The sequence below is a fragment of the Lucilia cuprina genome, chromosome 3, assembly GCF_022045245.1.
Source record: "Lucilia cuprina isolate Lc7/37 chromosome 3, ASM2204524v1, whole genome shotgun sequence".
NCBI lineage: Eukaryota > Metazoa > Arthropoda > Insecta > Diptera > Calliphoridae > Lucilia > Lucilia cuprina.
Window position 1 is genome coordinate 547,455 of NC_060951.1, and position 25,720 is coordinate 573,174.

General features: G+C 26.9%; 4 protein-coding genes across 7 annotated transcripts in view; 2 read left to right on the forward strand and 2 right to left on the reverse strand.

The window, feature by feature from the left end:
* LOC111677133 overlaps nucleotides 1-18,842 on the reverse strand; it is a 64,436-nt gene extending 45,594 nt beyond the window's left edge. Inside the window, exon 1 of the mRNA XM_046945507.1 lies at nucleotides 17,411-18,842. The gene's annotated coding sequence lies outside the window, so the exon portion shown is untranslated. The remainder of the gene's footprint in view (nucleotides 1-17,410) is intronic.
* Nucleotides 18,843-19,330: 488 nt separating this feature from the next.
* LOC111677138 (histone-lysine N-methyltransferase SMYD3) lies at nucleotides 19,331-22,225 on the forward strand. Of its 4 annotated transcripts, none has more exons than XM_046945509.1 (8): nucleotides 19,331-19,480; nucleotides 19,606-19,806; nucleotides 19,869-20,110; nucleotides 20,175-20,305; nucleotides 21,085-21,261; nucleotides 21,322-21,607; nucleotides 21,669-21,831; nucleotides 21,900-22,225. In XM_046945509.1, exons 1-8 carry the CDS (start codon nucleotides 19,476-19,478, stop codon nucleotides 22,108-22,110), a joined length of 1,416 nt encoding a protein of 471 aa, XP_046801465.1. In that variant the 5' UTR covers nucleotides 19,331-19,475; the 3' UTR covers nucleotides 22,111-22,225. The 4 variants fall into 4 exon arrangements, with proteins under 4 accessions (XP_046801465.1, XP_023293978.2, XP_046801466.1 ...); XM_023438210.2 differs by having other exon boundaries at nucleotides 19,338-19,497; XM_046945510.1 differs by having other exon boundaries at nucleotides 19,344-19,497; nucleotides 19,664-19,806.
* A 1,000-nt stretch (nucleotides 22,226-23,225) lies between these two features.
* LOC111677140 (torsin-like protein) lies at nucleotides 23,226-24,459 on the forward strand. The gene is made up of 2 exons (XM_023438211.2): nucleotides 23,226-24,190; nucleotides 24,255-24,459. The coding sequence occupies exons 1-2, from the start codon at nucleotides 23,274-23,276 to the stop codon at nucleotides 24,361-24,363; spliced, it is 1,026 nt and encodes a 341-aa protein (XP_023293979.1). The 5' UTR covers nucleotides 23,226-23,273; the 3' UTR covers nucleotides 24,364-24,459.
* LOC111677141 (39S ribosomal protein L30, mitochondrial) lies at nucleotides 24,395-25,168 on the reverse strand. The gene is made up of 2 exons (XM_023438212.2): nucleotides 24,947-25,168; nucleotides 24,395-24,883 (listed from the first exon to the last, which is right to left on the reverse strand). Exons 1-2 carry the CDS (start codon nucleotides 25,075-25,077, stop codon nucleotides 24,469-24,471), a joined length of 546 nt encoding a protein of 181 aa, XP_023293980.1. The 5' UTR covers nucleotides 25,078-25,168; the 3' UTR covers nucleotides 24,395-24,468.
* Between the last annotated feature and the right edge of the window lie 552 nt (nucleotides 25,169-25,720).

Here is a 25,720-nt window from a genome sequence, read left to right on the forward strand (position 1 = left end):
ACTATAGACTAGACTATAGACTAGACTATAGACTAGACTATAGACTAGACTATAGACTAGACTATAGACTAGACTATAGACTAGACTATAGACTAGACTATAGACTATTGAGAGGACTATGGACTTTAGAGAGGACTATAGACTTTAGAGAGGACTTTTGACTAGACTACAGACTATAGCCTTGAGTAAACACTTAAATTTCCCATTTGGTCAGATCATAGACTAGACTATAGATTAATATAGATACAATTTTAAATCATTAATAACCTATAGCCTAAAGTATACAATTAAATTTTCCACTTGGTTATTTATGTAAAAATATAAATAGGTATAAAATACCATAAACAGCAGCAACAATAACATTTATGGTTAAAGATTATCATTTAATTTCATTATAATCATGAAGAATCATTATTTAACATAATATGTTTTTCAGATTTATAGGATTAAATTGCATTAAAAATATATATAACGATACAAAATAAACCCAATCAACAACATCATCATCATCATTATTGTCATGCTCATCAAACATTCATATACAGATACTTATATGCAAACATATTTATTTAGCATATTGAAAATCATCAAAATAAAAAAATAAAAAAAAAACATTTTTGTCAATGATAAAAATCATAAATTATACACACATACACACACATTTAAAAATAAACTTATGTATTTTATATAATATAAATACATTAGATGTTTGTCGGGGTTTTGTTTTAATTTAGTTGTTCAACATAGAAAATATTTGTTGTGGCCATTTAAATTTAAACATAATCTCCCTGAATAAAAACAGAGCAATAATAATTAATTATTAATTTAATTATATAATTGTATTGTGCAATTGCACTGTTTATGTACATATGTACTAAGGTCAACAAAAATTTATAGTTTTATACAAGCGAAATCAATCATCATCATTTCAAGTTTCATTATGAACAGTATATTTTGACAAAACGCAATAATTTTATAGAAATTTCAACAACTAATTAATACATTTAAAATACAATACTACAAATAACGAAGTTTTTAGTAATAAAATACATTAGATTTTGTGGTAGAAATCAGTGAAAATTTAATTACTGCTAGTTTAGCGGATTATTTAATAATTAAATACATAAATTTTTGCAAAATTTAGAATTTAATTGATTCGGGCAGTAAGTAATGGTTAGTTTAAAACACCTTCTTGGCACATGCAGATGCATAATTTTACTTTTTGGTAATTGCAGGAAATTTTAATAAAAAATGAAATTTTTTATAAAAACCTTAAGTATAAATAAAGAAGAACGTTTAAAGTGTACCTTTTTTCATAAATAAGGTATATTTTCTAAATATCAATTTTATCTTATTTTTTTATAATATAATATTGCTGCTTGAATAGTCTTAAGCTTATATTTTTTTTGTGGGATTAATTGAAAAACTGATCTGTATTATGTTTTATTTTTTAAGGTTCATTATAAAGTTTCGTGCTACGCTTTCCTTTTTTAAATGTTATATTTGTTTCCTTGTCTATGGTGTTAATGGTTAAATATTACCAGCTATTTTCCAGCTTATTTTCATGCTTTATTTATTTGTTTTATTCTCATTTATTTGTTGTTGTTTTATTCTTTCCTTTTTAACAAATAACTAGATACAATTACTTGTAACTCTTGCCTTTTTTGCACATAAATATTTTTTTCATTTCCTGTTGGCAGTTGTGTGTGTTTTTTATTTGGTTTTGACTAATTACCACTTGGTTTTTTACAGTTTCTCTACTTTAAGTTTGTTGTTTAGAGCTTTTGTTTGTAGGAATTACAATGAAATGGAATGAGGCGTGAATTTCTTAGTAATTATATTTTAATTATTTATCTTACAAATGTAGGAAAAAATAAGCTAAAAAAAAACTGCTTAGTCTGAGAAAATGATGCTAGTATAAAAACAGAATTAAATACAGGAAACATATTGTAGATGTATAAATAAATATTTCTTTTTAATTTGTATAATTAAAGCTACAACAATTCATATTCATACCCAGAAATTTTCAAATGTTTATAAAACTCTTCAGAAAAATATACGGCGTATGATTAATATTTAATTAACACTGTGAAGTATACGTAGGTACATATGTACATATACTTGTTGAAAGATTCATGTATAACCTTGCTTTATGTTTTTAACAGTTTTCTGTATTTTATTTTAATTAATGTATAATAATTTGCTGCTCTTTTTATATATTTATTTAATGAAAATGAAACACTGCTGGCAATACTTGTGATTTATATTAATTGTTGTAAATACTTGAGTAAAAATAAATGAAAATCATGTAATTAATTGTCTTTTAATAGCAATATAATAATTTTATATAATTTAGTGAATTAATGGATTATTATTAAAAAGGGAAAAAAGAAATAATTATATTTTAATAGAAACTATTATGCAGTAATATTTGATGAAGTCTTATTATGCGTTTACGTTAAATATTTAATTAACAGTTTTTAATTGTTTAATCCACAAAGTCATACAATACCGTCAACATGATATAAGTTAATTGTCATTGTGGTAGAAAACTGTTAAAACAAAAACTATCAAAATTTATAAACAATTATAGATTTAAGAATATTTTGAAATCAAGCTTTTTACTCTGTTGAGTTTAAGTTTAGTTTTAAAATTTTGCTGCCAAAACAGTACAAAACCTATATTTAACTTTTAGCAAAAATCAGCTCATTAAAGGTCAAAAGTTATAAAACATTTAGAAAATATTTTTATTTAAATCAATAGCTAAAGTTATTTGGCAATAAAAAGGCAACAATAAAAAACGATTTTTTTTAAACAATACAACAAATATTACAAATTAATGTTAATCATACGTCTGAGTAGACACTTTGTTAAATTAATTAATTAATAAGACTTTTAAAATTCATTCAAATTAAAATTTTAAATAAAAATATTTTATTTTTAAATTTCTCTTTTAAATTAAAATTATTTAATAGTTAATAAATAATACAAAAGGTGAAATAACTTAAATTTGAATAACAAGAAAACAACTTTGTTTAACTTGTTATTTTATACCTCTAATGTATGACTATATTACAATATTATGTTCTAACTTTAACTAATTTAATAAAAACATTTTATATTGTTTTATAAATACATATAATACTTTGTCCCACTCTCGTTTCATCAATAGCAAACAGAAAGGAAAAAAATGAGTAAGAAAACCAAATACTATAAAAGGGGGTAAAATTGTTAAGACTTTTTCGAACTTTGGCAATTATTAACGCTAAAATAAGCGTCAAAAACTTTTTATATTGTTGGTAGGAAATTAACATTTCAATACAAAACACCAGGGAGTGAAATATTTAAAGAAGGATGTTGCTGATACTGAGGATTACTCTTTCCTCAAATAAAAATAACTGATAACTGAAATATTTAAGTAAAATTTTCTGAAAACTATCGATGCTTAAACAATTTCTTTGTAAATTATACAACAACAGCATAATGTAGGAAAAAGCTTTTAAACAGTAAATACTTCTTACAAAGGACCTTTTTTGGAAGATATTTTTAATTTTTATTTAACATAAGTTGCTACTGTTTTATAGAGTGCCTTTAGTTATATATTAAAGTACTGAAAATAAATACAAAAAATATTTTGATAAAACACACTACATGTATATACAGTCAAAAGAGTATTGTTTAAGTTAACAACAAAATTTTGGATTATCTTGGTAAAAACAAAAAAAAAAAAAAAATAAAAAAAGTAAAAAAGAAACATCACAGTGATGATGTCTTACAGCTGCAGGGTCTATTGATAATAAATAAATTTCACTGAGATTTCTTTCTCCATTGAAACTTTAACATTAAATGTTAAATATTTAACAAAGCAACAGCAAACATGTTTAATATATTTGTACAACTTTTTAAGCTCTTTTGTTTAAATACACAAGAACAAAACAACAAAGAAGAAAAGTAGCAACATTGAGTTTAATCTAATCAACAAATAAATCGCAGTTAATTAAAATTATATTCTTTGTATTCTATATTAATAATTTAATTAGTATGTAAGGGTTATTAAATTTAAAGTTAATTTTATGTCTTTATAGACTTACTATACAAAAAATACTACATACATATACAAAAAGTTTGTTGTAGGGAAGAGAGAGGGTTGGGGGTATGGAAGTTGTTTGCAGTTGACATTCCCACACTTTTGGTGGTAAGAAAGTAAAACAATTACCAAGAATTAGTTTTGTTTACTGTTGTTTACACAGCTGGTGACTAGAAAATTTATCTAAGTTATTTCTGGTTGTAAATGATGTTGTAATGGATAAAATATACTACAATTTATTGTGTGTAAAAGGAAAGCAAAGTATAGGAAATAACAAGCCAATTGTGGTCCTTAAATGTGTTATAAATTAAATATAAATATATTTTTCAAGACCCTCAATTATAGGGGCTGGCTTAAAAAAATTCTTCAAATCTTTAAAATTAAGAAATTATTTTCAATTCAAAAATACAGTTAAATTTAAATCTCAAACTGTTATTATGTATTTTTATACAATATCTTAAATTAAAGAAATTATAATTAAAAAATCTTCGTTATGGCAACCAGCTAGTTGGTAGTATATTTTTTCTTTAAAAGAAACAATTAAAAACAGTTAAATTGTTTCCCTGATTAACAAGATAAAGTTGATGAATTTACGGCAAGAAGAAGCAATACATTTACATGACAACAACTTAAATAAGAAATTAATTTAAAATTACAAACATTTCTACAGTACAAACAGTCATTTACACCAAGGACTTCAACAGCTTTTAGGTAAAGAAAACTTAAAAAATAATGCAGTTGCATTGCAATCTCTTTTACGTTTAATGTTTATTATTGTTTCCTTTGACCAAAGTTGTATATTTTATTTTAATTTTTTTTTATAATTTACACTATATCGTGTACATGGTGTTGTTATTATTATTTCGCACGATAACTTTTCATTAGATTTTTTTTCCTTAACTTTCATGTGTTTTTGTTAACAAACGCAACAATGAAAATTACACTTCATAAAAACAAGTACGTGAAATAAATTCGAAGCTGCACAAAAAAACAACAACAACAAATATTTATGTGGCATGGCCACAAGTATGAAATGCGGACTAAGAAAAAACCAAAAGGGGAATATAATAATAGAAATTACAATGGAAACTCATACATAGGACAACAAACTGGGTTACTTGGTTAGTTATAGTAACTATAGAATTTACAATAATTTACAGCACTTTTTGAATAAAGAAAATACATAAAAAAAAATTACAGACAAGTCGTTTATGTTCGTGTCTTTTGAAAAACAACACTTTTCTTTGCACAAGCAAACAAATAAATAAATAAATATGTACATACATATATATACTTAGAAAAGTCGTCAAAACTTAACAGTAATGAGAATGATGACACCTAGATAACAATAATACACAAATACAAACACAAACATACTCATGTTGCTGCACGCGCAGACATAAATAACAATATAATGACAACAACAACTCAACCAACCATTCCTATTTATAGCAAAACAAAAAAAACACTGCAGATAATAACAGCAACCAACAACAATATAAAACCTACTGTTAGGACAACAATATAACTTCTTTGTAGTCCTTCTTTTCATATCCTTTTAACTAAACAATGTCATTTACTCTCTTCTTCATATATACAACATACAAAAAAAATATATGAAAAGCAAAACAAATATGAATGTATGTATAGGATGTACAATTTGAAGTATGTACTACTTACTCATAATAGACAGACTTATAGTGTTGGTTGCACCGGTTGCATGCATACAACAACTAACTGTAAACATCAGAGGTACTCACAACAAAAACTCTCATAAATGTTTATAACATAAAATAAAGGAAAAAATGTCCAAAAATTTCATACAAACAATTCTCAGCCTAAAGTTATATGTTGCAATAACTTTTTTTGGTATTTATATTTGTTTCTCTTAAAATTGGTTGCAGTGTTATAAATATTTGCATGGTGAAGTAAATGTTAATAATTATATTGTATAAATATAAAATGACAAGAAAGTGTGACAAATAACCTGCAAGCATTAAAAAGAAGAGAGAAAGAGAAAAATGGAAAAAATTATAAAAATTCTCAATAACAATTTTATTTAATTACATGTTACAAAAAAAGGCAACTACAAAACTGAAAGAAATTGTATTTAAAAAAAAATAATTCAAAAAATAATTAAATTTTAAAGTAAATTTAAAAGGATTTGTTTATGTTTCTTTATATCAATTATAAAATTGCTGTACAGGAACGTTAATCGAACTGATCATATAATTGTCTAGTGATTTCGGATGTTAGTGATATAATTTTTTAATGTAATCTGTGCATACCCTAAATAATGCAGATGATATTTCTAGTTAAAACTACATCATTATTGCTGTATTATTACACATTTTCCAACAATATAAAATCACGGAATGACAACCTTTTCTCTTTTACTAAATACAATAATAAAAAAGCAAACAAAAATTTTAATCATTGCAATAGTTTGGACATTATTGCTTTAGGCATATCAGTGCATACAAAGAATGTTAAACTATTCTTTCAATGATTTTAGATAAATTTATGTTTCAAAAGTGAGACGTAAAATCTTACTTGCTAAAAAAGGTGACAATTTTTTACAAAAAATTAAATTTTTATTTGTCTCAATGAAAAAATGTTGAAACTCATAGAAATCTTTTATGCAAAAGATTTTTTCATCTCTTATTTCTTACATATTTCAATCCTCTAACGTATTTTTGCATTTACTGATGTTAACGGAACATGACTTTTATGACCAAAGTTCTTAAAATTTCACATTATTTTGCTTTTCCTTGTAAGAGTAATGAATTAATGATATCAATTTGTTAAAATCAATTTTCTTAAACTTGTCTTATAAACTTTCAAAATTAGTCAGTTGGTCATGTTAAGTTTTATTTCTCTTGTTAGTACTATCACCAATGTCCAAAATTCTTTTAATACAAAGGCATGTCAATGTTATATATTTTCTTAAAAGAACTTCAAGATGTACAAGATTAAACAAACTGTCTTTAATAAAAACAAACATACGCACATAAATGAAATGAAAAAAAAACTAGAAAATTATACGGGATAGACAAACTACAAAAGGTTGGCCACAAAATTCTCACAGAAAAAAACGAAACAAAAGACTACAACAACACTGACAGTAATTGCCATCCCACAGATAACAAAATTTTTTTACACTTACAAACTATAGTCAGTCAAAAATCTATTTTATTTTTATCTTTTATTGTATTGTTTTGAGAAAATATTTCTACTAAATTTCTTAAACTTAATTCTATTGCTAGAGTTTAGGGTTTTCTTTGAGTGTAAATTTCATCTCAAACTTGAAATTGTTTTCTTATTTGTAAATTAGTTTAGTCAAGCTAGAAGGTGCAAAGTTTTTTTGTGTTAGAAACAAGAGAAGACAGTTTTCTATACGATATCAATTGAAAAAAAGCAATTTTCTTTTTATTGATTGAATTTCATCTTGACCTTATAGGAATAACAAGAAAAGATAAGAATTACTAGAAAAATAATTTATATTGATGTTATATTTATACATATAATGGATATTGACTAAAAGAAGTTCATTAATTAAAAATAACAAAAAAAAAACCAAACAAAAAGAAAATATTTAAATAAATACTACACTTTAGTTTGAATTTAAACCAATCAATTATAAATTTCAATTCAATTAAATAAGAATATTTATTTTAAAACGCATACATAAATTTATGTTTTAATTATTTTAAAAATATTCTTGGTTTCACTTTTTTTAATAGACTTTATTTATTTGTCATACAATTATTGTCATCGAACTGAAATAAGCCTAGAAATTTTACTTGTCTAGTATGATAACACTTAATATTATTGAATCTGAAGCTGTGGCATGTAAATTAAAAGATTGTCGTTCGCGTTGGAAGAAATTTGTTCAATTGGAAATTGAAATGATAAAAAGACATAAAATGAGAAAGGAAACATAAAAACAAAAACAACACATTCACTGGTTCGTTCATTCACTCACTTACTCACACAAAAGCCATAAAATATAAAACAAGTAAAACAAATTTCACTAGTATTTATTATATATATTTTTTGTTTTTTGCTGCCATTCATTCTTATTTTACTTTTCTCTATCTGTCTTTTGTGTTGTTATGCTGGAGTTTTTATGTTATAATGCATTATTACAATGTTAATGATCCATGAACCCACCGAAACGAGCATTCAACCAACGAAGCAAGCAACCAAATAACCAACCGCCCGTCCAACCGACCGACTGTCATAAGTAGTTACAGTCAAACAAAGACAAAACAGGAAAAGGTTTTTACACAAATTTTTAAACATAGTTTATTTGTTGCGCGCTAAAAACTTACATTATAAAGTAATTAATAAAACAGCAAAACTTAAAGTATTTACATTTCTGCTTATATGTAAGTCATTATAATAATACTTAAAAGTAATACAGACATACAAGTAATACTTATTTTTGCCTGCAATATATTTTATATTGGAGTTTATTTCACTACATTGACAGCACTAGACTCTGTTAACTATTAGTTCGTATATTTCAATACATTGACAGCACTAGACTTCATTGATTGTTACAGCATTATAGTTTAACATTTCCATCATTCGCGATATTTATCATCGAATGTAAATGTATCTTATTTCCAAAGATTTTTTTTATATTATTTCTATTTACAGCAATTCCTAACAATAATGTCTGGAAAAGCTGGTTTTACGATCTGCATACAAATATTTACTACATTTTTTCCTTTTATTTCATTTTACAGCAGTCTTTTAAAATCACTTCACAAAAGAACATACAAGTTTTTAATAAAACTTGTTCGTGTACAATCTTTGCAATTTCACTTGAATAACATACAAATTGATGTCAATAATAATGATAATGTTGATTTGGTTGGGTATTATTTATATACATTTGTTTTTTTTTTTCATTTCTTCTTTCTTTTCTTTTTAGTGCATAAAAAGACGCAATAACAGTCTTATACAAGAAAAAAAACATTACTTAATTGAATTTTTCAATTTAAAATAATTATTAAAAAGTACTACTATTAAAAACAAACCAACTAATGAGATGAGAATGAGATTTTAAACAAAACGACAACATAAATAGACAACTATTAAGAAAATACTACTTAATATTTTTATAGCTGTAACAAATTTAAATTCTTCAAGGCTACAGTGAAAAAATCTCTGTTTTCAATTTTACAAAATTTATATCTACTCTGATTACGCATTCTATACACAACAAAAGCAAGTAAAATATATAATTTATAAATTTAAAACTAATTTATGAAAAATAGGTACAATATCATTGAATATTATGCTGCTAAATTAAAAATTCTTCTTCAATTCCCTTTATTTCACTACATTGTTGTGACCATTCACCAATGAATACTCTAATGAAAGGCATTAGATGATAATGATGATGTTGTTTTGCTGTTGATGATAATAATGAGTTAAACTAATTGTATTCAATTGTAGTAAATGCTTTCTATTTATGAGGCTGTCACTAAATACACACATTTATGTAGTTTAAATTACAACACAAAAGCGAAAGTGTAGCGAGAGAGAGAGAGAGACAGAGAGAAAAAAACTACAAACAAAACTCATATAGTGATGGCAGCTGTTTAATAGGAGCAGCACTGTGCTGCAGGTCTCAATGGAGCAAAAAACAATTACTATAATGCACATTGTAATAATCTATAGATAAATTTATATCTATATATAGGCATAAATGTTGTTGTACATTTTCATTTAACAGTGGGTACAGTGCTTAACAAAATTTTATAAGGAAAACTAAATCGTTTGTTGTATGTTTAGAAAACCAGTTAGTTTTTGGTTATCAGTTATTTACACATACTTTTTAATTTAGATTAAAATAGATTTACAGGGATTTTACGATTATTGCTTTCATGATAACTGTGAGGTAAAATTTACTTTTAACAATTTTTAATTACACTGTATACAAATATTGTGAAAATATGAAATTATTTTGACCAAAGACAAAAGATGTTAATTAATTCAAAACTTGCTTTGTTATTAAGTATGAATGGGTTAATCAATTAGGGATAATGTCATATTAAGTGGCATTAACTAGAACATTGTGTTGCAGACATTTAGGGTAAAATTAATTTTCGACAGAGTGTTAATTAAACCTAAGGAAATTTAATGGAATAATACGAAAATATATATTTATGTTAAATTAACTACAAGGTTTTACTTAAAGAAATTAAATTTCTTTTTAAGAAATTTTCCAAGAAAGATTTATGCATTAAAAATTAATAATACCCCCACAGACACACACACAATTACTTTATACATTTTCTAAATTTATGGCAACATTTTATTGTTGTTATTTTTTTTTCTGTTAGAGCACTTACTTCAAGGTTGGTTATAATTATTGTTGACAATGTCAAGTGCACAGCCACTATCTATCTAACAACACCAACCTTCTGACATTTATTGTCAGTCTTTCTGGCCAACAGCATTTAGTCATGTCACAATTTTGTCAAACAGCTGAATATTAAATAAAATGATTTAATTAAATGCGAGTATAAAGACATGAAGTGAAAAAAGAAATAATACTTAATGCTGAGAAGAATTTAATTAAGTTTAAGACATAGAAATTTTTAAAAATACAACATTTGTTGCCAAAAATAATAAACAAAGAATATTTCTAGGAAAAATTTATAGAAAACCTACAAAAAAATAATAAAATAAAAACCTTTTTTTCCATGATTAAGTGTTGGAAATAATTTTGTTTAGAAGAAACGTTTTATTTGCATTAATTAACCAACCAGCTGTTTATTCCTCAAGACGGAATTAAATGAAAAAGAATACACATAAACATAATTTTGTTATATAACATGATGTGACATGATGAGTTATAAATTCATAAAAAATTTATATATTTAAAAATAGCTCAACAAAAATATACCACAATTATGTTGAGTTCATATAAAATTAAAATATTATTATATATACAATTTTAAATCACAAATGTTGTCCTTAAAAGCCTTTCAGGAATACATTAAAATTGTTTTTTTGTAAATAGAAAAAGTGTTTGCAAAGATTTTTCGAACACATGTTAAATTTTCTTTTTTAGAATTTTTCTAAAAATTTCACTTTGTGAGAAAAGTTTTGGTACGTTATACAAATAAAATATTACTCATACATCTTGTAAATTTTCTTAATTTAGAGAGAATAAAAATACTTGTTTTTCTTACTAAAAATCAATTAGTTTGTAATTATTCTTAAAAATTTTAGCAATACTTATGAGAATACATACAACACTTTAAAGAGAATATAATCAATTCAAAAACTTTAGCTTCCTTTAAGGAATAAATGAACCAACATTCAATTAATATGACAACAAATCATAAATGGTTTTGGCCCGAAACTTTTTAATATTTTTCATTTTATTATTTACTGCAAATACCAACTATTTAAACCACTTTATTATTCGTTTAATAAATTGCTTTTCATATTCAATTTGAATGACTAAATAAAAATTTCATATTATTAACAAAACCTTTTTGTTATCAACAAATTAACACTCAAACGAATTTTTTTATTGTATAACCAACAAAAACGTAAATGTGACCCATAATAAAGCTAAATCAGCTAATAATATAGATTTCCTTTTTATTTTCCCATTAAATTATGAAAATTCTAAATTAGTTTGAAATCCAAAAAAAAACACATTTGTGAATACGAACGGATCTATTTAAAAATCAAATTATTAGAAGAAAAAGCTAATAAAAATCTAACATAAAAATTGTTTGATTATCGTTGACGAATAGGTAAGAAGTTTATAAGCATTAAGATTTACGATATTGTTGAAAAATTAATAAATTTTAATTTTATTGACAAAACTTTCAACGTCAAGCACACGCATAAATTTACATCTTAACGAGCTCATTGAATACAATACCTATTGCCTCCTATGCTATTTGCTTTAGTTCGATAATATACTATACATGTTTTCCTTTCTTCGTTACTGCCAAACAACTTCCAATCCAGCTGAGGTTTTGTGTTGATATCTTCATAATGAGCTGCTATTAAATTAGCTTCATTGACAGGAGAAACATTGAAAAGGTAGCCAACCAACCAACCAACCAGCCATAGACTATTACTACTACTCATATGTTTGAATACGTGTATATGGACAACATCACAAGATTTGAAAGTGGAAAAATGAACTGAAGAAAAAAAGAAACTTGCCATTTGCCAGCTTAATATAGGAAGGAAAATAAAAATTTATTACATTTAGCACTACTGCAGGACCTTAAGGCTTAAGCCTAAGTGTATGTGTATAATAGAAATATGAACAAAAAAAAACAAAGCAAAGCAAAGCAAAAAGCCCAAAGTCTGAACTCTTTTTATACCATTAAAACCAACTAGTAAATGATGTCCCATAAGATTTACTTAAAGTACCATAAACATTTTGATTCTTACACGTACACATTTGAGGTTAAAATTAGGAGTTGAAACTAACACATACATAACTAACAACATTAACATGTATACATACATACAATATAATCATTTGTGAGGGTTTAAAATGCTAAAATAGCAATAAATGTAAAACCAAACGATAAAACATACTTATGTATATGAATACACACGTTTACACTAGCTACTCTTGTAACAATGTTTATGTATGACTATGGTAGTGTGAATGTCAACTTTCAAAACTTAGTCTTAGGTCGGAAGTTTTTTTTTTTTTTGTTGTTTTCTATTTGTCCTTTAGGAAATGATGACGATTTTTAGATGGGTTTCCTATGATTTTGGTTTTTTTATTGTTTGTAAAAAAGGTAATTTTGTTATGGTTGCTTTTATGTTTGTAACAAGGCTGTCACTGTAAAAACTGTTTAAAATTCAAATTTGAAAATTTTCAAATATTCGAAAAAGGTTGTTTTTATTACCAAAGTTATTGTTACATGTTTGTTATCCAGCCTACACTCGCTCAGCTTAGTTTAGCAGTTTTTTGTGTGTTGTCTATGTGTTTGTTTATGCTGTTGTTGGTCTTGTTTCGTTTTTGTATTATTTTCAATCTGTTTTTTTCTAATTTCAATCATATATGAGCTCCAAAACCATGACTGTAACGTACAAATACAACCTAATTTCATCATGGAATCACTATTAATGCTGCCTTCACATAACAATGAAAAACATACACACAGTACGAGGACAAGCTGAGAAGTTAGTTTAAAACTTTTTTACAACATTTTATAATATCACATCATTATTAGTTTTTGTTTTGTTGGTGGTTTTGAAATACGAGGGCTAATATTAAGTTTAAATACTTATTGGGTTTTCCTAGATTAAAAATATCTTTTTTGTGATTGCCCTCGTTAATGACAAATATAAAGATTTTGTTGTTGTTATTTTTTTAAAAGCGTGCTAGTGTCTGTGAGTGTTTTTCAGCTTCACGTCTGTTGACAGATAATCCTAGTCATATGACTAAACAGGTTTTATGCCATAAATTTTGGTTGTATGTCTTTATTTTGACGTTTTTCTTTCTGCAATGTTTTTTTTTTTTTTTTTTTGTAATTTGCATTTAATTTTATTTCATATACATATATTTTATAGGAAAAAGTTTATTTTCGTGCTCAACTACACACACTCACAAACACCACCCGTAAACATTTCACCGAAAAAGAAATCGCATAAAAAAAAGTTACAGGCAATATTTCAATTCCTTTGAGCGCCATCAGTTTTACATTGAACACCAACTGATTTCTAACATGGTGAGGTTAGAAAGGGGAGCCTAAAAGTAGGCTAAATTTATACTCATGCATACAGATGTGCGAATATTGGTGTGTGTTCATATGTATATGAAATGGATAAGGTCTAATTCATGTATGTTTTTGGAAATAAACTGAAAATAGACAAGGGAAGAAGAGAATTCTGCCACATAAAAGTAATGCGGTTATATGCTCAACATACACAAACACATAAGCACACATTCGTATAGACAATATATGTATTTGCGAGTAAAGTGGAACATCAAATGTCAAAAGTTTAATTTACAACGTTTTGTGGCAAATATGCAATTGAAGGCAGGAAGTATGTGTTAAGAATTGAATTTGCCAAAATTGTGTGAATGTATGTATGAATGAATGCGTTGATCTACATACACATGCATGTGTTAGTTTTTGTGCATACGTATATGTACATATTTGCAATAAAAAAAAAGTCAAAGTCTGCAATATATTTGTTTAAGAAACTTGTAAGATTTTGTAGTTTTCAATCCAATTAAGTTACCTACACTTCCTTTCCCCCCCTCTGACAGCCATTGACTTTCTCTTCGGTTTGTTAGTTAGTTAGTCAGAATCTTGTTAAACCAAACAAAATTTAGGAAGAATAAATAATTTGAAAATTATTATATTATGTATGTATACATGTGTACGTTAGTTTTATATGAGTTACAGGATTTTGTTAATAAATGCCTGGGACTATATATGAAAAAGTTTAAATAAAGTATAACGGATATTGAGAATGTTAATGGATACAGTTTTTTTTTCTGTGTTAGGTTCTCTCATAAAATTGATTACTCTCATAACCGGAGGCAATTTTTCTACATTTTACTGGTATACATGTATAGAACGTATGTATGTGTGTATTTTTTTAAATTTTCGGTCTTATCAAATTTAATTTAAAAGTACTTTATAAATTTTAAATAAATATTCTACATGAGTACAATATACATATGTATGTATATTGAAAGAAAATTACATAAAAATGTTTAGCTTTTCTATCAATCAAATATGTGTTCATATACGTTATACATATGTACATTAGGAATATACCTAAACTTAAAAAAAATTTTGGCATACCACCACGTTATGGCCAATGTTTTATAAGTAATGAATATCATTTTTGTATAAAAAAACATCACGCATAAACACCACTTTATAAAATAAACCAAATTTTACCCCCTTTTTATACATTTCATCCCCTAAACGTTTGAGTTTACAAAATATCCTTTCGTAGTAGATCTATAAAAAAATTCATTATTCTGGTTATATCCCTAATGTGCATACATATGTAAACAAGAATGGCTTTAATTGTAGGGAGATGAGAGAAAAGATAAATAGCATTTTTATTAAATTATTACATATACGATTAAATCCAAAATTCATATTTTCAATCCCCTTTAGCTATATTGTTGAGATACTAACCTATACTCTAAAAATTAAGTAAATTACTATGTATTACAAATAAAAACTTAAGTCGTAGCCACGATGCAGACTAGCGAGAACCTATGATAAAAAATTAAAATGAAGACCCAAGTCTTAAGGTTAAAATATAAAAAAATGTGTGTTGATCTACTATGATATCAATATAAAATTTAAAACTTGTGTCGTAGACACGCAACAGGGTAGCAAGCCCCTATGCTAAAAAATTAAAATGAAGACCCAAGTCTTAAGGTTAAAATATGTTGATCTACTATGTTATTCATATGAGCTTGAAAAAAACATGAAAAATAAATTTCCCTAAAAATGTGTATTATTATTTGTAAATATTGAATAAGAAAATTATCTTTTGAAACGAAAATTTTGTAAATTTATGTAAGCATGAACAACTTTTTCAACAGCCCTCCTAATTACATGTGTTCAAATTTCACTTCTAATATTATAAGAAGAATGTCACATTGTACACACATAATAATTCTTCCAGTTAAGAGAACTTAAAATAAAATATAAACAATTTCCTAGAAATAAGGTAAGCAAAAGAAATTGAACATATAGAATGAAATAAAATCAAACTAATTCTTTCAATACACAATGTGACCATTTATGAAGTGAAGGAACAACTTATCTTTTCTCAGAAAAATATATAAATAGCTGTAATTATGCTTAAAAGTAAGTTTTTAGTTCATACCACTCGTACTACACCACGTATACTTGTTATTTATATTTTTTATACGAAGTCATATTTATCATACGCCAAGTGTTACTAATGCAAAAGTTACTTGCTCAACAGTTGTAATTATGCATAGTGGAATTTAACATTACTATTTTAAAGGTAACAGAGAAAAAACGTATTTCATTCATGACACGAAATAAACATAATTTCAAGAATTTGTCAGAACTAATTAGAATTTTTAATAAATAATAATGTATTTAATTAAATGCAGACATAGTTGAATGGCATAATTTCAAAATTATCTTTATAAAGAGATACACAAAGTGTTGTATTAGTCATAGCGAATACAAAGGAAAGTGTTATAAGTATTTAAATTAATATTTTTACTAAATATTTTATGAAAATCCTGCTTTTTGCCATATAATTCGAAGCTTTATTTGATGTATTGAAGATTAAATTTATTTAATAATTACATTAATGCTCAAAATATGTCTATAATCTCCTAGCCATCAAAGTCAATACTTCATCGTCTCTATCTCTTCTACAACACTCTGCAAAAGTCTGATGTGTTATAGTTAAGGTTGAAATCGATAAGTAACAAGCAAATTGATAAGTTTTATTCAAGATCGTGTAGTCCATCTCCTAGTCATTTCAGTCTATACTTTATAGTCTATAGCTTTTCGACAAAAATCTGCAAAAGTCTGCTGTGTTATTGTTTAAATATAGTTAAGGCTGAAATCGATTAGTAGCAAACAAATTGGAAAGTCCAATTCAAAACCTATCGATTTTAATTCTATTCTACTATATGACTTAGATCATAAAGAAAGTTGTCATTTAAAGAACATTAAAAATCATTAATTTTTACTAAACATTTAACTATAAAATAATTTTTAACAACTTTTATTAAAATGCCAAAACCTGTTTTCCCAACTTTGAAAATTCTTAACAAAAGAAAATAAATCTCTATTAAACTGTACCAGATTTGTTCTCTGTTTTTTTCTTTTTCTCTATAATTAACTACTTTTTCTGGCAAAACTCAATTAAAACTTTATTTAAAGATAAATTATTATGAAAAATATTTCATTTGAAACCGAAGTCATTAAATGCACTCTACGACACGATGATAAATGTTAAAATTAACAAATACAACAACACTGTTTATAAAACATAAATAGCAGAAAATGAAAAAAAAATATTTATAAATTGAAGAAAATAAGAACAACAAAATCTAGTCTTTAAAACCAAACTGTGTGAGACTCTAAAATAAAGGATAATTAAGAAAAACGAAACCTCAATTAAATAGGGTGGGTGTGTAAGGGATCTAATAAATCTTCACACACATACACATATACACAGACATACTGCATAAAATCCAAGAAAACCAAGAACAACAGCAAAATAAATAAAACTTAAAATAAATTAAAAAACAAAACTTATACTGATTGTACAAGTAGTACTTACCTACAAAATGAATGGCGGTGACACAAATCGCAAAATCTACGAAAACAAAAGTAGCAGCAGCAGTGACAGCAGTGGCAGCAGCAAAGGCAGTGCCAACAACATTTATATTATGCGAGTAATACGAATGAATGCTGAAGATGTGGAATTATAAACGAACACAATTTTTACACATACATATTTTATTTTCTGTTTTCTTTCACTCTTTTTGTATTTGTTTTAGGGTTTTTCTTAAACTTTTTTGTTTTGCTTAAATAGTTGTTGCTATATTTTGTATTTATTCTAGTTAGTAGTGTTGTTGTTGGTGTCGTTATTCTACTTTAACTACGGCTTATACACTCTACCTGTGCGTAAACTAAATGAATTTATTAAAGGATTTTGATTTGGGAAGCAATGACAGCTATGATAACAGTAAATGGTATGCGGTGATAACAAACAGTCCGTAAAACCATTCCACAAAAAAATACATAATTAACTTTTTTTGTTTTCTTTCTCTCTACACTTTGTTTTTGTGTTATAATTTATTTAAATCCTGTTATTTTTATTTTATTCTTTTGCTTATTTAGCCTCTTCTTTTACTTATATTGTTGATCTATGATGATGCTGTTGTTGCTTTTAGTTAAAATATATTTTTTTCATGTTCTCTCTGTTAAAATTCTCACTTACACGTTCAAGCATATAAAATTCTATTGACTTTTATAAGTAAAAAATTTACACAAACTCATAACATTTTTGTCTATTCATGCCACGAACGAAAAGAAAAATCCTTTTTTTGTCAAAAATTTTCTTTTGTTTTTTTTTAACACTCCGTGATTTGAGGCAAATCTTTTAAGCGTAAAATATTTTTAATTATTTGTGAAAAATTTGTTTCTTTTAAATTAGTTATTTAAAATTAGTTTTAAAATTTTTTATTTTATTATTTGCTTTATTATTTGGAAAATAATTTGTTTTCTTTGTGTAGTACTTATTTGTTTAAATTCTCATTTGTCTCATAATTGAAATCAATTTTGTTTGTATCTGGTTTTTCCTTTGGGGTGGTGTCACACAAAAGCCACTCACTCACATTGCTTTTACAAAAATACGCACAGACACTCTTGAATTCCTACACAGAATTCTTGCTTGAAATACCGATACAGCATGATTCTTTTGATAAACCGTTTTCTTTTACCAACAAACTAAATAAACAATCAATCGATTTTAAATGAATTTATTACTTATAAAAACAAAAAATATGTGTCTACCAGCAAATTGGTAGTATTTTCTTTTTATTATTCCTTTGGATGGGTTAAGTGACTTGTTATAGTAATGGAGCATATAAAATTGCAATTAATGACTTTTTTTCTTGACACATACACTCAGTTTCCGTTCGTTTGTTGGTCCAGCAAAGTTGAATGAAAGTATACGACTAAGTAAATGATGCTTTAACTGCAAAGCATGTTAACAGCATAGAGTCGGCTTGTATGTGTTTCAACAATACAGATACGAGAAAATGGAGCAAAGTGTAGACTTGTCAAAAAAACAGTTGAATTTAAAGGAAATTAAAAGAGCAAATTTTGTTAAATAACGGTCTATAGAAAAATTCCAGTCTACAAAGACGTATACTTAATATTAATAATGATTTCATAGCATTTAGCTTTTGTATATATAGCATATAATTAAGTAAATAAAAAAACACAAATTTAAACAAATTATAACAAATAACATCTCAAATATGAAGAAGATATGAAAACAAATAATATAATCCGTGATTTAATCAATATAACTTGTTTCATTTCAGAAAAAATATAAAATTTATTTCATGAAATTAATTTGTTTCATATACATACATATGGCATCTCTGTTAATAGTGACATTTCTCTTGTTTTGATTTATCCCTTTTGACATCTACCTTCAAATTGCCAAAACAGCTGTAACTGCCTTTTGTTTTGTTTACATTTTACTATAAATACAATTTTTGTGTATATTTATTTGCAGACAAAAAAAAAAACAAAACACATTTCATTTGTTATTTATAAATTTAGCACATTAACATAAAAAAGTACGAGAGAATGACAGCGCCAAGTGTTTTATGAGGTACGTGCGCATCACAGGTAAATATGATAGAATGCTAGTTTGATTTGATTTGTTGCCAGGAAAACAAGTGCTTTTTTGTGAAAAATCAAATATACATAACATCGCTAATAAATGCCTTCCCATAGAATATTTTCTAAATCTTTAATACAATCCTACGAATCTTTAAATTTCAAACCAAACAAGGACTTTCGTAAGGATGTAGTGAAAATGAAAACGCAAACGAATAAAACTATTAAACGCGGTGATCGCATTTTGACGGAAAAACCTTTTGCGTTTGTTTTAAAATCTAAATATCGCAAAGAGAGATGTGACAATTGTTTAAGCAGGTTTGTTATTCAATTTAAAGAAATATTTCAAAAATTATTAATAAATTGTTGTTTAAAATTAGTACTAAAGTTATGAAATGTTCCAACTGCCATTATGTTTACTATTGCAATCGTGCCTGTCAAATGGAGGCCTGGCCTTTACATAAAATCGAATGTCCATTCCTTAAACGCATTTATCCCCGTACTGTACCAGATGCTGCTCGTATGCTGTGCAAGTTGATTATAAAATTAAACAATGGTGGTGACTTGGAGAAAGGTTATTATACAGAAACTTGCTTCAGGAAATTTAGAGATTTAATGTCGCGTAAGTTTATTTCTGTTTATTTCATTAGAAAATTTAATTAAATGAACGACTTTTCTTTTTGTAGATTATCAAGAAATTAAAAATGATCCAAAACGTATGGAACACCTGGAATCTTTGTATGCTATATTGTGTGAAATGATGCAGGACAGTGTTATTGTGCCAAATCAAATGGAGTTATTGACCATTTATGGACGGGTAATTATTTAAGTCGCATCTAGAATATTCCTTTGTTTTTTGGCTATAAGCTAAAATAGTACATATACCCTACAATTTGGGAGAAATATGTTAGACCATTCAATCAGTAAGTAATCTTACCTTAGTGGGATTAAGAAATAGCTTTTATGTTCTAAAGACTACTACTATAGTATTAGAAATGAAAAAATGGAATGGAAACAAGATTTCTGTACAATCTTTTTTCTAGCATATTTTGCCGCAGTTTCTGTTTTATGTTTCATTGCTCAAGGTTTTGATATTCCGCTACTTCTTGATAATGGAGTTTCCTTTCGAAGTCCTACAATACATTTATTTTTTCTTACAAATTTAAATTTATTACCAGTTTCTCCTTTTACAATAAAGATTTATCTATATTTCTCATAACGAAAGGGTGAATGAAAATCTATCATAAACGATCATATTGATCGCCTTCTAGAATAATATTAATGCTATTAATCTTATTAATAATACACAAAATACTACAAGTGTATTACGCATTCTGTTTGTGTTTTTTATACAAATTTGGCAATTGGCCAATATTATTTTTTCCTCACAAAATATAGATTCAATTTTCGATTTCACTTTCAATTTATTTTTATACATGTATGTTTGAAAATAGACTGATTAAAGGCCAAGCCCCTTGCTGACACTTTGCATAGTGATGCGGCGCTAATTACAACTTGTTTTCAGAATGTAGTTTTTCCTAGTACATATCTTGTTAGTTTAATATTATTTGTATTATTTTGTAATTTTGTATTTAGCTGGTAACAAATGGTTTCAACATACTCGATGCTGAAATGAATTCAATTGCTACCGCCATCTTTTTGGGTGTTTCGGTAACCGATCACAGCTGCAAACCAAATGCAGTGGCCACATTTGAAGGTACTACATTGCACATACATGCTACCGAAGAAATGGAATGTTTGGATTGGTCAAAAGTATATTTATTTTTAGTTTTATTTTGTGACACAAATCAAAATTATTTTTGATATTTTTAGATTTTCATTAGCTATATTGATTTGCTAAATACCCCCGAGCATAGGCGTAGAGATTTGAAGGATAATTATTATTTCTTGTGCATTTGCAGTAAATGTATAAATGATCAAGAAGCTGTGGAAATGGAATCAGCTTGCTGTATTAATAAGAAATGTAATGCTGCCGTAGATATAAACTTAAATAACTGTACAGAATGTGGTACGGGTATAATACCTAGACACCGCAATACTTTCAAGGAAGTTATGGCTTTAACTAAGCAGCAGCTAGAAAGTATGAAAGATGTGGCTTGTAAGTTCTGTGTTTTACTTTTAAGTTATAAATTTGTTACTTTATTTGTGTTTAATTTTAGACTTGGATGTTTGTAAGGTTTTAATGAAAAAACAACAAGAAGTTCTTCATCCCTTGAATGTGTGGTATATAAAAACCTTGGATGCTGCCTTTGAGGCGGCTATAGATGTTGGCAAATGGCCAGAAGCTTTGGAATATGGCAAAAAGTTGTTGCCGGGTTTTCGGTAAGTAACTTACAAGTACATTTTATTTAAAAATATAAATTTTTAACTTTATAATTTATATATTCTAGCAAATACTATGGTAATTGGAATCCTTTATTGGGTTTACTTTATCTAAAATTGGCAAAGATCCAATTACATGAATCGTGGCTTAAAGAAGCATTGGAAAATTTTGCAGAAGCTCGCAAAATCCTAGAAGTAACCCATGGCCGTGATCATTCGTTAATACAAACACAATTGAAACCCCTGATGTTACAAGCCATGGCTGAAAGTTCGGATTAGATAACATTAATGATAGTATTAATTTATAGTTGCTTAAATATTAGTTATAGTTATATGTATACAACATTTGCATGTCAGAAGTATATTCCTGCAATAAATATTTAAAATATTCAAAGAAATGTATGGTTCAAGTACTGAAGCCATTAACTCCTGCTTATTATAACATTTTGGTGAGTAGGTCAAATTTTACGCTTTATGAGCAATATGTGTCTCGATAAGAATAAGAGAAAAACACATTTAATAACATAGTTTTAGCAAAAACTAGGAAGGAATTTAGTTTAATTGACTCTTGGTTTGTCCAGTGATGCTAGTATTTAATGTACGCCAGTTGACCAACTCTCTGTTTATGGACTATGGCCAGCTCTTTAACAAAAACTCAAGGGGTGTTAAAAAAGCTGTGGATTACAATATTCTACCTATAAAGTTAACCAAGTACAAAACCTATTTATTGAATTATATAAATCATTCTGGTTTAAATAAAACTTAAAAAAAATGAATTTAATCATAAGTTTACTTATTTACAACATAAATTTGTATAACTTACAGTATAATACAGCTTGGAAGAAATCTGCTGCAGTTTAGTTTTTTTTTATCAAAATTATCACCTATTTCTTTTTAAATACCACTTTTCACTTTAAATTTAAAATTTTCTTCAACACTGATCACGAACTTGTGACGAATAAAAAATAACGGGACTTTTTATTAACCACGCCATCTCGATTGAGAAGGAGTAGCTAACTGACAGCTCAACAGTATTGCCAGCTCTCATTATTTTATTCCTTGTAGTAAAAGTGTTGCCAACTACTCTATATTTAAAGCTGTTAAAGTTTGCCAAAATATTGATATAGTATTAATTAATTATTAATTACATAAATATTGTTACTTTTAAAAATATTTTTTTAAATCTATAATGTAAGTAATTTTCTAAACTTATTAAAAATATTTATTTTATTATAATTTGTAAAGCTGATTTGTTTTAACTGTAATTTTCTTAACACAATCCGCCATCGTTTGTAAAGGTTGGCATTATTGTTTCACTATTTTTTTTTTGCAAACACAGAGTTGTCTAATATCATGTTTACCCAAAAATGACATATGTTGTTGTTGCACACTTTTGTGCAAATTCTAAATTTTATTGCATTCCCAAGTTGTTTTCTTAAAATATGTTTTTAATTTTAAAAATTTTCTTATTGACAACGATTTTAACACTTCTACACAATGTTGACGGCTTGTTTGATCCTGTATCATTAGGTATAGCAGCAGGTGTAGGACTAGGAGCTTTTAAATTTGATTTTCTTAAAGATCAAACCTACTGTCGTATGGCAGAATGCTGCAATGAACGTAGTATACCGGCCGATATTATGGGACTTAAAGAAGAGCTTTCCAATACATTATTTGGCCAGCATATTGTACAAAAGCAACTGATACCCGCACTAGAAGCACATTTCAATGGAAAACGCAATTCTCGTAAACCATTGGTGATAAGTTTTCATGGTACTCCCGGGACAGGAAAAAACTTTGTTGCCGATCAAATTGCTAAAAAGCTTTATACAAAAGGTTTAGAAAGTAAATTTGTTCACAAATATATGGGCCGTTCAGATTTTCCGGTAGCACAGGATGCCAAGTTATATACGGAACGCATAAATCGAGAAGTGCGTGAAGGCCTTAAGGCTTGTCCTCGTTCTTTATTCATATTCGACGAAGTAGACAAAATGCCAGCTGGCGTTTTTGAATCGCTAACATCCCTGGTGGACTACAATGCATTTGTCGATGGTCAAGATACTACCCAAGCAATATTTATATTTTTATCAAACACTGCCGGCGTTTACATATCGGACAAGTTGGGTCAACTTATAAGGAGCGGCATATTAAGAGAAGATACTAAATTGGGCCACTTTGAACAGATTTTAGAAAAGGCTGCCTACAATTTGGAGGGAGGCCTAAAAAAAACCAGCCTAATAGAGGCCCATGTGATAGATCACTTTATACCATTTTTACCTCTAGAGAAATCGCATGTCTATAAATGTATAGAGCAAGAATATAAGCGTTGGAATGCTATTCCTAAAGAGGGTGCCATAGAGTAAGTTTTTAATTAGCAAAAAACTTGAACATTATATATATAATTGCTCTCTTATTAATTGCAGAAATATAATCAATGATTCTATTACATATGATCGCACCAATGGCATATTTGCCACTTCTGGCTGTAAGAAGCTAGATAAAAAAGTAGCTGTGGAAGTTATGTCCAGTTGAAAAAAAGAAAAGTCATTGCCTAACCCTAACATATTTTTTTACTTTTCTTGTATTTATATAGTTTACTAAGTTTAATAAAGAAAATGTTATAAACGATTTACACCTTTACCAGGGATTCTGCCACTTAAGGCGCGAATCTCTTTTCAACAAATCTGTATCCAGACGTTTGGGATCATTTTCAAATGACTCCAAAGCTTCTACCCTTTCTTCTACTGGACCAATTTCTTTGGTTACTATACATTCACCATTGGCTTTGACCACTGTGTGTTTAATGTCGTTCTCTGAGGGCTCTCCATGGGGAAATGTAATGGGAGTAACTTTAATAAGATGTTTGATTTTCCATAAACGGGCATTTATTTCGGGAATATTTTTTACCACAGTAAAATCACCTTGTTTACCATCCAAACCAAATTCTTTAAGTAAATGTTTCTCCCAGTAGGGATTGCCTTTAACGGGCTTAATACGTTGCACTCTGAAAAGCTTAGCTGGTTCTACAGGTGGATCCTGGTGGTTGGGATTTCTGAAAAGACAAAAATAATAATTTGAACAATTTTTAATGATATCCATGTGTGTATTTATTTACCTGGGATAGTAAATAATATTTCCATATCTTTGGCCATCTTTGTAAAGAAATTTTTTGTTATGTTTACCATAGTGGCGCACAGCTTGTGCCCACACATTATCCGCAGTGGATAATAAAACTTTAAAAGACATAACTTTATTATAATTAACAATTTAAAAACTATAACTAAATTTTAACAAAATTCCTATGAGGAAAAGGTTATGAAAGCGAACAACAACAAAAAAATTAAACAGCTGTTTGAAAACGACAGAGAGGCATGTTTAGTAAACATAACGAAATGGACTACAGCATTGCTTAAAAAGGTAGTATATTTTTTATTTTCAAAAAAATTTAATTTTTGTAAAATTCTTTAATATATTTAGCTTAAATCGGTTTAAGTGGCATTTTTCAAATCACGTCGAAAATTTTACCTCTTATAGAGAGTTCGATTGTGAGTGAAATAACTTAAAAATAAATGATTTTTGAAATCAAATATTTTTTGCGTTTGACTAGATACGGAAATGGTTTATAATATCTTAAATAAAAGTTAAATTCAATGGCTATTATGTATATGATTCTATAATAAAATTATATAGACATTTTTCCAATTTATTTTGGATGAAAAAAAGTCGGGTCAAAATGTATATGTTTGGGGAAAACCAAACGTCGGTTTATGTTTTGAGTCATGTTATATATCCTTAGCAAGGTATTTTTAATTTGATGTATAATTTTTTTAAACAAATAGTTTTTGAGGTATAGACAAAAAATGTATTAAACTTTGAAGTCACTCAAAAT